Source organism: Eubalaena glacialis, chromosome 7 (genome assembly GCF_028564815.1).
Source record: "Eubalaena glacialis isolate mEubGla1 chromosome 7, mEubGla1.1.hap2.+ XY, whole genome shotgun sequence".
NCBI lineage: Eukaryota > Metazoa > Chordata > Mammalia > Artiodactyla > Balaenidae > Eubalaena > Eubalaena glacialis.
In genome coordinates, this window is record NC_083722.1 from 38,052,700 (window position 1) to 38,067,566 (window position 14,867).

General features: G+C 47.2%; 1 protein-coding gene across 6 annotated transcripts in view; it reads right to left on the bottom strand.

The window, feature by feature from the left end:
• Positions 1-1,339: 1,339 nt before the first annotated feature.
• Positions 1,340-14,867, bottom strand: part of FGD2 (FYVE, RhoGEF and PH domain containing 2) — a 43,223-nt gene continuing 29,695 nt past the window's right edge. For 4 of the 6 annotated variants that reach the window (XM_061195109.1, XM_061195108.1, XM_061195105.1 and 1 more), the window contains 7 exons: positions 14,210-14,289; positions 14,094-14,127; positions 13,564-13,656; positions 6,567-6,698; positions 3,580-3,726; positions 2,242-2,388; positions 1,340-1,894 (listed from right to left, as the gene is read on the bottom strand). In XM_061195109.1, coding sequence (XP_061051092.1) covers positions 1,679-1,894; positions 2,242-2,388; positions 3,580-3,726; positions 6,567-6,698; positions 13,564-13,656; positions 14,094-14,127; positions 14,210-14,289 — 849 coding nt within the window. In that variant the 3' untranslated portion in view covers positions 1,340-1,678. Of the gene's footprint in view, positions 1,895-2,241; positions 2,389-3,579; positions 3,727-6,566; positions 6,699-13,563; positions 13,657-14,093; positions 14,128-14,209; positions 14,290-14,867 lie in introns of those variants that run through there. The other 2 variants (XM_061195106.1, XM_061195110.1) reach the window with 2 other exon arrangements.

Consider the following 14,867-nt stretch of genomic DNA (forward strand, 5'->3'; position numbering starts at 1 on the left):
CCACACTGACCTCCTCACTGTTCTTTGCATGTACCAGGCAGGCTCCCACCTCAGGACCTTTGCACTTGCTGTTCCCTCCACCTGGAATGCTCTTCCCCCAGATTTCTGTGTGTTTCCCTCCCTTTCTTCTTTCCTTGAGGTTGTTTTTCAAACATGTGTGTTTTTCACACACACATCCTATTCCCCCTCTGCTCCCTCTCTTGCTTTTTTTTCTTCCACTAGAGTGATGAACCATCGTGGTTTGCCTGGAACTGAGGGGTTTCTTGAGACTTAAGACTTTTAAAACTAGGAAAGTCTGGATGGTTTGTCACTCTATTTGAGCACTCATCACATCTGATATGTTCTATCTTTTATGCATTTATTTTGTTGAATAAGAATATAAACTCCATGAAGGCAGAAATGTTGTCTGTCTCCTTCACTGCTGTACCCCCAGTATAGGTACTGCATTTGGCTCAAAGAAGATGCTCAACAAATATTTGTTGAATGAAGGAATGAACTTATGGCCAGGCCAGCCTGGTCCCCAGAGAGATCGTGCCAATTAGGTTTTCTTGGGCTTTAAAAAATACCCTACAGAAGGGAGGTGGCCTCAGGTTAGGGGGTGGGGGTAGGCAAACTGCTGGGCCTAGAAGGGGACAAAGATCTATGACTGGTCTGTCTCACCTTCTTCAGGGGCAGAGCCCAGCGGCAGCTGGGCCTGATGGAAGTGGCTTCGGGTGTCAGGGCCCCAGCTGGGGTCCCTGGATGTGGCCTGCTGGTCATTGCCACCCCCTGGGTGGTCGCTTATGAAAAAGCAGCCTCACCCACCAGCCAGGGGGCCAGAGATGCTCCTGCCCTCTCCTCCTGCTCCTACCTTCCCCCTCCTGCCTTTCCCCATTTTCTTCCCTCTTTCCTCTCCTTTTCTGCTCAGCCAATTGCTCTGCTACCTGATAGACAGAGCCTTCACCTTAGTGCACTAGGTTAAAACCTGGCTCTGGCATCCACCAGCTGTGTGACCTTGAGCCAATGACTAAACCTAAGACTCAGTGTCCTCATCTGGAAAATGGGGATTATAAGTCCTGAAGGTAAAATGAGATAATCCATGTAAAACACTTAGAACAGTGCCTGCCTCAGTAGATGTTTGATATTTGTTATTATTATTAATCTCATGCTTAGCACTTGGTAGTTTGCTTGCTTTGTTCTTCATCCGGATAACCTAGGCTGCACATCAGACTTATGTGGGTACTCCTAAAACATACCCATGCCTCCCCATCCCAGACCAGTCAAATCAGAAATCTTTGGTGATGGATCCAGGCATTGTATTTTTTGAATTTTTAGTTTATTTTTATATTTATTTGTTGGTATCTTTTAAAGCTTCCCAGGTGATACATATGTGCAGCCAGGCTGTGAACCACATTGGTGACCAACAGTCCTGGGTTACCAGGGACTTTCCTCGTTTTAGCACTGAAAGTCCCATGTTCCAGGAACCCCCTCGGCCCTGGGCAAACTGGGATGCTTCGTCATCCCCTCCCCAAAGGAATGAACCCATGTTTTCTGAATCTCAAATCAGGACACACGGTCTGAACACAGACGACTGGAAATCGATTCTTTGAAAGCTCTGCTTGGGGTGGTGGGTCAGCTGAAGTGTCAGCCCGTGCGTGGCAGGAGCAGGGCTCTGAGGGGGAAGGGGGCCGGCTGTGGCTCAGTCAGACAGGTCCCTGTCGTTGGGCTCCCCGGGGCTCCAGCCGCTGGCCGCCCGCTCCATGGCCTTCACCCAGCGGTCCTTCAGCTCCTCGGTTTCGGCCTTGAAGGTGTAGAGCTGGCCTGACTGTTGCAGTTGGAAGACCCGGGGGTCCGCCTGGGGCCCAGTGGTCACCTGGTATCCCAGCAGGGGGATGGAGGTGTGGGCCCGCATGTCCTGAGAGGGGAGGGGAGAGCTGTGGGCCGCTGTCCTCCCATTCGGCGCCACTGCCTCAGACGGCTGTTTGGAAGGTACCAGGCACACACCTGCCTCTTGCCCCGCAAAAACCCATGAAGTGGGGTGGGGTGGCAGGAGGGCATTGAGGAAGAGGACTGGTCGCCCCCTGATGGCAAAGCAGTCGCGACCTGGAGTCTGGGCCCAGCTCTGAAAGCCACTAACCCTGTGACTTGAGGGAACCAGGTCCTCATTGAGCCTCATCTGACTTATGGGGCCAACAGTACTCACCCCCACCGCCACCCCTGACACACACACATACTGTGAGGAGGGGCGGGGCGTGGCATTACCTGAGGGGCAGCGTAGACATAGAGCACGAGGGGGTCATCCCGGGGGATCACGCACCAGCCCCGGGACCCGCTCTTGCCCCACTTGTCCCCGAGGAGCTGTAGGAAGCTGCACATTAGGCTCTGCTCGGACCCTGCTGCAGCTCCTTTCTGAAACCAGAGAGAGGGACTGTCAGGGAACAGAGCACCCACTACCTGACAGATGTCGGTCATTAGAAATCACTCTTTCCAAACCTTACGGCAACCCTGCAAGGAGGTGTTATTTGTCCCTGAGGCTCAGAGAGGTCCCATCAGGGACTTGCAGTCACAGAGCTGGCCAGTGGCAGAGCTGCAGTCAAACCTCAGCCAGCCTGACCTCTGCACAGGTGCTGGGAGGGCTTATCCCCTGAGAGTTGCCCCAGGGGACAGAATTGGAGCCTGAAAAGGGGCAGACCATTCCCTCTCTCCAGGAACAAAAGCTGTGTGGTGTGGCCTAGTGATTGGGGAGGGCGTGGGCAGGGCCGGGGCCTAAAAGAATGAGGGAGGATTGGAAAGTGGGCAGATGTCAGTGGAAAGGAATCAACTTGAACCTGGGAGCTGAGTGCAGCTGGAATAGGCTGGGGTCTTCTCCCACCTCCCAAGGACAGTGGGATGTCAACCTGGCTTTAATGAGGGAGTGGCAGAGGGGTGGGGTAACCAGTGTCTGGGCTGGGTGCTAGTGCCCCAGAGGTGCTGACCAGCAGTGGGAGCAGCCTGGGAGCGCCTGGGGGGGTGGGGAGTGGCTCAGCCCTAAGGACAGCAGAGAATATCTGTGGTAGAGATCAGAGAGCTGGTTCCTAACTCGCTGTGTGACCTTGGATGAGTCACTTCTCTGGGCCTGGGTCTCCAACCAGCTGGTCCCTGAAGTCCCTTCCAATTACAATGGAGCCTCCAGGCTGCCTCTTCCCTGCAGTGGGACCCTGACCTGCAGCCTCAGTATCCCCAACTGTAAAATGGAATCAGCCGCACCAGCTCTCTTCACCTCCTGGGACTGCTGGGGCAGGGCATGGGGATGTGAACAGGAGTGGTCCACAGCGGCCGTGCGATTATCGGATGAGGATGCAGAGGAAAGGTGGAGAGCCTGGGCCACAGCCTGGAGCCAAAAGTTGCTTCCATTTGGTGACAGGCCCAGCTCTGTTTTATTTGGCCAGGGCCGGGCCAGGGGTGGGGGTGTTCCGTGGGGGGCCGGGGGCGCTGTCTGTGGGCAGAGAGAGAAGGACGGGGAGTGTGACCACGGCAGGCTTGTTCCTCAGCACCGAGGACAGTGCCAGCACTTGGTGAGGCCGTGCACACATTTGCCTAGTAGAGGAAACCGGCCCTCACCTCCAGGATGCCGCGCCTCTTGTCCTCCTTGTCCTCGGGGAGCACGTTTCCGGTGAGGAACGTGTAGCAGTCTAAGCAGACTCGGTTGGGCCTGTTGTCATCGTATTTGAGCTCAGCCCGGTAGTCGGAGCACCTGGCACACACCACCTGGGGGAGGACAGGCAGGAGGGGCTTGGGGGCTGAGGTGAGGCATGGAGATCCCTGTTCGTGCCTTGGCCCAGGAGGTGGGGACGTGAGAGCAGCCGGAGACCGGAGGAAGAAAAAGAAAGCTTCAGGAGAGGGATGGAGGCAGAGCCGGGCATCCCCTGCGCTGGCAGAGGCCCAGCCGCCTGGAGGCTGCAGTGCAGGGGGAGAGTGCCCTCAGCTGGGGGCTTGAGGCCTGACCCCACTGCAGGAGCTCAACCTCTCTCCCTTCACGTTCCCCGTTGTGAGGGCAGCTACCGATCCCCGGGGCTTGACCTGCGCACACCCCTTGCATCTGATCACTTCTCTGAGTGCTCTCTCTCCCCTCTGCCATCTCACCTGACTCCCAGCAACCCCACCAGGTGACCAGCCCTGGGACTTTTACTCTCACCTGCAACGAGGGGACAGTGACTTGACGAAGGCCACAGAGCTCTCTGGCAGCAACCGGCCCTCCTCAAACAGAAGGTGTCTTTACAGTTCTACAGTTTAGCATTAAGAGTCATGCAGATTTTGCAGTCCACCCAATCCTAGAGTCAAACGTGTTCTGATACAAAAGTGACGGGCTGGCTGTTTTTGCCAGGAAGACCCGCCATGTGGAGGCTGTGGAGTGGCGCCCGTCCCCCAGCCCACCACGGAGACGTCCCCAAGAAGGCCGTCACAGATCAGGCTGGGGAGATCGGGTGAAAGAGGCACAAGAAAACCTGGGGAGAAACACAGGCACTGCAGGATGTGACTTCCAGGAAGACTGGGGTGTCACAGTGAGTCCAGGATGAGGGATTGGAAATGGGGGCAAGAGATAGAGACTTGGACGAAGGGTTATTCATCAGGGAGCCGGTCTGTGTGCCCAGCACAGCACGTGGCCTGGGAGGGAGCCACAGGGGAAGGCCTGGGCTTGTCCCACCGTCACCAGGATTCCCGTCTGGCAGGCGGGGAGGCAGAAACTGGGCACCCAACCACAGAAAGGATGACTCACAGAGTACAAAGGTTCACACGGGCAGTAGAAACCCCAGAATCGGGTGCCTCACACAGCCCCACACACAGGGCTTCAGCTACCTTGGGAATATTTTATTTTGTTTTTTATTGAGATTTAAATTTTTTAAATACAATTAGCACGTATTTATTTTCTCCTCTCTCCTCTACCAACTTTTTATTTTGAAAAATTTCAAACCTGAAGATAAGTTGGAAGAATAGTACAGTGATACCCCCACCACCAAATTCACGAATTGTGAACATTTTTGCCACTTTCGATTTCTCCCTCTCTCTTTCTCTCTCTCTCTATATATACATATACACACACACACACACATACATATATATATTTTTTCTGAACCATTTGAGTTTAAATTACAGTCATCATGTCACACCACTCTTAAATATGTAGCTGGTGTCTCCTAAGAGCAAGGGCATTCTCCTCCCTATCCACGATGTCATGATCACACACAGGAAATTTAACATCGATACAACATTGTTACCTATACATGCTTCATAATCAAATTTCCCCCAATGGTCCCAGTAATGACTTCTGTTTCTGGTTCTGTTTTTCCCATCCAGGATTCGATCAAGGATCATACATTTCATTTAGTTCTCAGAATATTTTATTTCTTTTTTGTACCTAGAAGGCAGGTACATGGGTGTTTTATATTGTTCTTTGTGCCTCTTTGTGTTTCTTAACTATTTAAAATAATATTTTAGAAACTACTTACAAAGTTACAAGTGTGAGTAGACTCAACTCCTATTTACTGATGTGACTCACCGAAAATGGGAGCTAATCCCCAGATCCTTTCTATTTGGCTCTGGTATGAAACTCACTTACACCTGAACATAGGTGTGTCCCAGTCCTAGAAATTTACTTTGTGTCCTGATTGCAGTTTAACACATTTGGGGACGCCTCGCTGACTGGCCCCAACCTGCCCAGCTGGTCTCCTCCTGTCCCCCGAGGTCATTAAAGACGGAGGTCATTAAAGGGCTTCTCTGTTTGCAGAGTAAATGGAGAGGGTTGTAATGTCAACAGAGAACAGCTCAAGTACAGCAAGTGCTTAAAAAGCAAAGCAAGATCTGCCTCTGATAACTGGGCCTGAGCTGACAAGAGGGAGGAGTGGCTCCTTCCTCAATCAGCTGGTGGCTGTTGCTCTGAGTGAGGCTGCCCAAGTGATTGAGGAGGGGGAAGGAAAGGGGGACAAGGAGAGGGAAGGGGGTGAACCTTCTTTTGTTGAGTCCTCACTACCACCCTGGAGGCAGGTGTTACTAATCCCCATTGTACAGGTGAGGAAGCTGAGGCTTGAACCTGGCGGGCAGAGTTAGCAGCAGAACCGAGCAGGTTCTGGAGTGCTGAGGATTTGCCAAGAAGAGGAGGGGACAGTTAGCTGAGGTCGGTCAAGAAAAGAGGACGGTGAGGGGTGGGTGAGTAACAGGCGTGGGGCTGATGAGGTGGTGGATGAAAGGCCCGACAGGGGCTGAAGGATTCGGGTGCCCCCACCCTGGAACTGGAGACCATTTCCTGGTGCTGGGCCCTGGGGGTCTTGGGAAATGGTGGTGAGGAAGCAGATGAATGAATAGGGTCAGCTTTCGGGAGTGTCTTGAGCAGGTCGCTTAACCTGTCTGAGCCTCGCGTCCTACCTGCAGAACGGGGCGAACAGCAGACCTGCTTCACACATGGGCACCATGAGGTCCAAACAAGGTAACTCACACACCTGGCACAGTTAGCACCCAGCACTTCTGGCTGTACCGGTTGACGCGGGCAGGGTTGGCAGGGATGGAAGGGCAGGGCCTGAGCTGGGAAGGCAGAGGCCGAGGTGGGTACTCACATAGCCGCAGGCCCGGCAGTGGTGGCGGCGGCGCATCAGGGCGTTGAAGGGCTCCTGGCAGCGCATACACATGGTCACCATCTTGTCACGGACCCACTGCGGCGCCCGGAGGCCCAGCTCCTCGGACTGCAGCTGTGGGGCGGCAGGGTGGGCACTTCAGGACCCCCTGTACCTACCTGCTTGTGGCAGAGATTATGTGTGCTATGCTTCCCAGTGGCTTCCACATGAAGCGGACTGGACAGATGAAGACCACGTATAGGGGGGTCAGTTACTATGAGTCTTATTTTACAGGTGAGGAAACTGAGGCCCAGAGAGGTAAAGGGACTCAGCAAAGACACCCAGCAGGCTAGAGTTCAGAGCTCAGATCTGAAATCAAGTCACAGACACTCTCCATAACTACCACCCCACCTGCCTTCCAACTTCCCTTGGTCTCACATTTTTCAGGGACTTTCAAAACCCAAACCTGGACGTGCGCTCACTCCCTCTTGGGAGAACACCGGAATCACGACTAACTGCTGAACAATCATCGACAGGAAGACAATGGAACTCACCAAAAAAGATACCCCACATCCAAAGACAAAGGAGAAGCCACAATGAGATGGTAGGAGGGGCGCAATCACAATAAAATCAAATCCCATAACTGCTGGGTGGTGACTCACAAACTGGAGAACACTTATACCACATAAGTCCACCCACGGGAGTGAAGGTTCTGAGCCCCATGTGAGGCTTCCCAACCTGGGGGTCCGGCAACAGGAGGAGGAATTCCTAGAGAATCAGACTTTGAAGGCTAGCGGGATTTGATTGCAGGACTTCAACAGGACTGGGGGAAACAGAGACTGCACTCTTGGAGGGCACACACAAAGTAGTGTACTCATCAGGACCCAGGAGAAGGAGCAGTGACCCCATAGGAGACCGAACCAGACCTACCTGCTAGTGTTGGAGGGTCTCCTGCAGAGGCGGGGGGGTGGCTGTAGCTCACTGTGAGGACAAGGACACTGGCAGCAGAAGTTCTAGGAAGCACTCCTTGGCATGAGCCCTCCCAGGGTCCGCCATTAGCCCCCACCAAAGAGCCGGGTAGGCTCCAGTGTTGGGTCGCCTCAGGCCAAACATCCAACAGGGAGGGAACCCAGCCCCACCCATCAGTAGACAAGTGAATTAAAGTTTTACTGAGCTCTGCCCACCAGAGCAATACCTAGCTCTACCCACCACCAGTCCCTCCCATCAGGAAGCTTGCACAAGCCTCTTAGAAAGCTTCATCCACCAGAGGGCAGACAGCAAAAGCAAGAAGAACTACAATTCTGCAGCCTGTGGAAGGAAAACCACATTCACAGAAAGATAGACAAAATGAAAAGGCAGAGGACTTTGTACCAGATGAAGAAACAAGATAAAACCCCAGATAAACAACTAAATGAAGTGCAGATAGGCAACCTTCCAGAAAAAGAATTCAGAATAATGATAGTGAAGATGATCCAGGACCTCGGAAAAAGAATGGAGGCAAAGATCGAGAAGATGCAAGAAATGTTTAACAAAGACCTAGAAGAATTAAAGAACAAACACCTAGAAGAATTAAAGAACAAACAAACAGAGATGAACAATACAATAACTGAAATGAAAAATACACTAGAAGGAATCAATAGCAGAATAACTGAGGCAGAAGAACGGATAAGTGACCTGGAAGACAGAATGGTGGAATTCACTGCCATGCAACAGAATAAAGAAAAAAGAATGAAAAGAAATGAAGACAGCCTAAGAGACTTCTGGGACAACATTAAATGCAACAACATTTGCATTATAGAGGTCCCAGAAGGAGAAGAGAGAGAGAAAGGTCCTGAGAAAATATTTGAAGAGATTATAGTTGAAAACTTCCCTAACACGGGAAAGGAAATAGCCACCCAAGTCCAGGAAGCACAGAGAGTCCCAGGCAGGAAAAACCCAAGCAGAAACACACCAAGACACATAGTAATCAAACTGACAAAAATTAAAGACAAAGAAAAATTATTGAAAGCAACAAGGGAAAAATGACAAATAACATACAAGGGAACTCCCATAATGTTAATAGCTGATTTCTCAGCAGAAACTCTACAAGCCAGAAGGGAGTGGCATGATATATTTAAAGTGATGAAAGGGAAGAACCTACAACCAAGATTACTCTACCTGGCAAGGATCTCATTCAGATTCAGCGGAGAAATCAAAAGCTTTACAGACAAGCAAAAGCTAAGAGAATTCAGCACCACCAAACCAGCTCTACAACAAATGCTAAAGGAACTTCTCTAAGTGGGAAACACAAGAGAAGAAAAGGGCCTACAAAAACAAACCCAAAACAATTAAGAAAATGGTAATAGGAACATACATATCAATAATTACCTTAAACGTGAATGGATTAAATGTTCCAACAAAAAGACACAGGCTCACTGAATGGATACAAAAACAAGACCCATATATATCTTGTCTACAAGAGACCCACTTCAGACCTAGGGACACATACAGACTGAAAGTGAGGGGATGGAAAAAGATATTCCATGCAAATGGAAATCAAAGGAAAGCTGGAGTAGCAATACTCATATCAGATAAAATAGACTTTAAAATAAAGAATGTTACAAGAGACATGGAAGGATACTACATAATGATCAAGGGATCAATCCAAGAAGAAGCTATAGCAATTATAAATATATATGCACCCAACATAGGAGCACCTCAATACATAAAGCAACTGCTAACAGCTATAAAAGAGGAAATCAACAGTAACAAAATAATAGTGGGGGACTTTAACACCTCACTTATACCAGTGGACAGATCATCCAGACAGAAAATTAATAAGGAAACACAAGCTTTAAATGACACAATAGACCAGATAGATTTAATTGATATTTATAGGACATTCCATCCAAAAACAGCAGATTACACTTTCTTCTCAAGTGCGCATGGAACATTCTCCAGGATAGATCACATCTTGGGTCACAAATCAAGCCTCGGTAAATTTAAGAAAATTGAAATCATATCAAGCATCTTTTCTGACCACAACGCTATGAGACTAGAAAGCAATTACAGGGAAAAAACCGTAAAAAACACAAACACATGGAGGCTAAACAATACGTTACTAAATAACCGAGAGATCACTGAAGAAATCAAAGAGGAAATCAAAAAATACCTAGAGACATATTACAACGAAAACATGACAATCCAAAACCTATGGGATGCAGCAAAAGCAGTTCTAAGAGGGAAGTTTATAGCAATACAAGTCTACCTCAAGAAACAAGAAAAATCTCAAATAAACAATCTAACCTTACACCTAAAGGAACTAGAGAAAGAAGAACAAACAAAACCCAAAGTTAGTAGAAGGAAAGAAATCATAAAGAAATCATAAAGCAGAAATCATAAAGCAGAAATAAATGAAATAGAAACAAAGAAAACAATAGCAAAGATCAATAAAACTAAAAGCTGGTTCTTTGAGAAGATGAACAAAATCGATAAACCTTTAGCCAGACTCATCAAGAAAAAGAGGGAGAGGACTCAAATCAATAAAATTAGAAATGAAAAAGGAGAAGTTACAACAGACACCACAGAAATACAAAAGCATCATAAGAGACCACTATAAGCAACTCTATGCCAATAAAATGGACAACCTGGAAGAAATGGACAAACTCTTAGAAAGGTATAACCTTCCAAGACCAAACCAGGAAGAAACAGAAAATATGAACAGACCAATCACAAGTAATGAGATTGAAACTGTGATTAAAAATCTTCCAACAAACAAAAGTCCAGGACCAGATGACTTCACAGGTGAATTCTATCAAACATTTAGAGAAGAGCTAACACCCATCCTTCTCAAACTCTTCCAAAATATTGCAGAGGAAGGAACACTCCCAAACTCATTCTATGAGGCCACCATCACGCTGATACCAAAACCAGAAAAAGATACTACAAAAAAAGAAAATTACAGACCAATATCACTCATGAATATAGATGCAAAAATCCTCAACAAAATACTAGCAAACAGAATCCAACAACACATTAAAAGGATCATACACCATGATAAAGTGGGATTTATCCCAGGGATGCAAGGATTCTTCAGTATATGCAAATCAAACAATGTGATACACCATATTAACAAACTGAAGAAGAAAAACCATATGATCATCTCAATAGATGCAGAAAAAGCTTTTGACAAAATTCAACACCCATTTATGATAAAAACTCTCCAAAAAGTGGGCATAGAGGGAAACTACCTCAACATAATAAAGGCCATATATGAGAAACCCAGAGCAAACATCATTCTCAATGGTGAAAAACTGAAAGCATTTCTTCTAAGATCAGGAACAAGACAAGGATGTCTACTCTCGCCACTATTATTCAACATAGTTTTGGAAGTCCTAGCCACGGCAGTCAGAGAAGAAAAAGAAAGAAAAGGAATATAAATTGGAAAAGAAGTAAATCTGTCACTGTTTGCAGATGACATGATACTATACATAGAGAATCCTAAAGATGCCAACAGAAAACTACTAGAGCTAATCAATGAATCTAGTAAAATTGCAGGATACAAAATTAATGCACAGAAATCTCTTGCATTCCTATATACTAACAATGAAAGATCAGAAAGAGAAATTAAGGAAACAATCCCATTCACCATTGCAACAAAAGTAATAAAATACCTAGGAATAAACCTACTTAAGGAGGTAAAAGACCTGTACGCAGAAAACTATAAGACACTGATGAAAGAAACCAAAGATGACACAAACAGATGGAGAGATATACCATGTTCTTGGATTGGAAGAATCAATATTGTGAAAGTGACTATACTACCCAAAGCAATCTACAGATTCAATGCAATTCTTATCAAATTACCAGTGGCATTTTTTACAGAACTAGAACAAAAAATCTTAAAATTTGTATGGAGACATAGAAGACCCCGAATAGCCAAAGCAGTTTTGAGGGAAAAAAACGGAGCTGGAGGAATCAGACTCCCTGACTTCAGACTATACTACAAAGCTACAGTAATCAAGACAATATGGTACTGGCACAAAAATAGAAATACAGATCAATGGAACAGGATAGAAAGCCCAGAGATAAACCCACACACCTATGGTCAACTAATCTATGACAAAGGAGGCAAGGATATACAATGGAGAAAAGACAGTCTCTTCAATAAGTGGTGCTGGGAAAACTGGACAGCTACATGTAAAAGAATGAAATTAGAACACTCCCTAAGACCATACACAAAAATAAACTCAAAATGGATTAGAGACCTAAATGTAAGACCGGACACTATAAAACTCTTAGAGGAAAACATAGGAAGAACACTCTTTGACATAAATCACAGCAAGATCTTTTTGATCCACCTCCTAGAGTAATGGAAATAAAAACAAAAGTAAACAAATGGGACCTAATGAAACTTAAAAGCTTTTGCAAAGCAAAGGAAACTACAAACAAGACGAAAAGACAACCCTCAGAATGGGAGAAAATATTTGCAAACGAATCAATGGACAAAGGATTAATCTCCAAAATATATAAACAGCTCATGCCGTTCAATATTAAAAGAACAAACAACCCAATCAAAAAATGGGCAGAAGACCTAAATAGACATTTCTCCAAAGAAGACATACAGATGGCCAAGAAGCACATGAAAAGCTGCTCAACCTCACTAATTATTAGAAAAATGCAAATCAAAACTACAATGAGGTATCACCTCACATCAGTTAGAATGGGTATCATCAGAAAATCTGCAAACAGCAAATGTTGGAGAGGGTGTGGAGAAAAGGGAACCCTCTTGCACTGTTGGTGGGAATGTAAATTGATACAGCCACTACGGAGAACAGTATGAAGGCTCCTTAAAAAACTAAAAATAGAACTATCATATGACCCAGCAATCCCACTACTGGGCATATACCCTGAGAAAACCATAATTCAAAAAGACACATGCACCCCAATGTTCATTGCAGCATTATTTACAATAGCCAGGTCATGGAAGCAACCTAAATGCCCACTGACAGACGAATGGATAAAGAAGATGTGGTACATATATACAATGGAATAGTACTCAGCCGTAAAAAGGAACGAAATTGGGTCATTTGTAGAGACGTGGATGGATCTAGAGACTGTCATACAGAGTGAAGTAAGTCAGAAAGAGAAAAACAAGTATCGTATATTAATGCATATATGTGGAACCTAGAAAAATGGTACAGATGAACTGGTTTGCAGGGCAGAAATAGAGACACAGATGTAGAGAACAAACGTATGGATACCAAGGGGGGAAAGTGGTGGGGGTCGGGGGGTGGTGGTGGGATGAACTGGGAGATTGGGATTGACGTGTATACACTAATATGTATAAAATAGATTAATAAGAACCTGCTGTATAAAAAATAAATAAAATTAAATTTTAAAATTCAAAAAAAAAAAGATAAATGTTGGGAGACAGTTCTCCTAGGGTCTCTTGTGTTTCCTTTTTTCTGGACTGTCTTTTCAAGAATCTTCCTATAGCAATCAGCCTTGAAAATAGATGTTGTCTCTCTAGAGCATAGGGCAGACATGCTCACTGCACATTATAAAAGATTCAGAGACTGATTTGCTTTTATTTGCTGACATAGTCAATTCTGATTCTTTCAAACTGAGGACCAGTCCCTGCCCTTGGAGCATGAATTAATAAAGATAAATAAAGAACTCTTGGAAGATAGCAAAAAAAAAAAAAAAGAAAAGAAAAACCCAAACCTGCACACACACACCACCCCCACAGCCCGAGTTATACATATAGATGTAAAATCCTTCCTAGGGGTAGTTGCATATAAAGCCTCTCAAAGGAATTTTTTGCTAATGGGGGAATCTTTGGCATTGAGTTTCTGAGTAGGGTGATGTTGGCGTGTGTGAGCTTCCCCTGATCCCTTCAAATCATTCATGGTGGGTGACACTCTCCAGCCCTCCAAACTGGCCTAGGTAGAACAAAGAGACCCTAACCCTTCCTGTGTAAGGCTGGCGGCTCCAGGAGGGATACAGAGCCTTCATTTACCTCCTGCTCCTGGGTGTCTCCCTCAGGGCTCTGGACCGCAGCTTTGAAGGTTTCATTCCGCTTCTCGATTTGGTCAATGGCGGCTTGGCAAGCCTGGGGCAGGGGGAGGGGCACAGGGAGGTGGTTAGGGGGGGCGACAGGAAGGGCTTGCTCATCTGTGAATCCATCTACACATTCCACAAACATTGCTAAAAGCCTACTGGGTGCTAGGCGCTATATTCTAAGTGTACATTGCCTGATTTAAGGGAGGAGAAAATATTAGCCCCAGATTACAGATGTGAAAACTGAGGCTCAGAGACATTAAGTGACTTGCCCCAGGCCACCCAGCTAGGCAGTGAGAGGCAGCAAGATTTGAACCCAGGTCTGACTCCAACTACTACAGAGCAACTTTGAGGAAGAACAGGGAGCAAGCAGGCGGGTGTGCACTCACACACACACACACACACACACACACACACACAGCATCCCTCCCTCCCCCACAGCCTGGGTAGGGAGGTCAGAATCCTAGGGGCCCTGGAGCATTCTGATACCTGCAACCAGGAGATCATTTCCTCCTGGGACCTGCTTGGAAAGTGAACACAGATGTTGAGGAGAGCAGCCCCTCCCAGTTTTCCCATCTCGCCCAGCCCTCAGCCTGCCTGCCTACCGGGCCCGCAGCTCCAGGGTGCGCTGCTTCCCGGACACCAGGAAGGAGTGGGGGAACTCGGCGTCAGTCAGCTCCCGCACCTGCTCGGAATGGGAGGGAGAGACTGTTCAGACTCGCCCACCCGCCCCCCAGGCACTGTGGCAGGGAGGTAGGTGAACTGTGCCCCAAGGACAATTCAAATTAGAGACAAGGATAGGGAGCTTGTTCAATTGCTCCCTAATCCCATCAAGCCAAGCAAATGCGCCTGCAACCTGGCCTCGCTCTGTACAGCAAATGGGACTTAGGGCTCCTGGAACTTTAGCAGATAAGTTGGCCCAGTGTGAGGTAGGGATGACGGTTCCTGACACAGGAGTCACCCAAAATGGAAACTGGGTCACAAATTGGGTTTGGGGACACAGCTTTTTCAAGACCAGACGTACGGCCTAGAACAAGACCCTTTTACCCCATAGAGTGAATGAAGGAATTGACCACCCAATTCACAGATCCAACAGACCCCCCACTTCCTGTCTTTTACCATCCTTGTCCCAGAACTCCACAGGTCCCGAGTCCGTTACGAAAGCCACCCGTCACAGAGCACCTACTATGTGACAGCCACTGAGCACCCCACACATGTTCTTATTTAATCAGCACAACTGCTGAACCCACTAATCAATTCTAA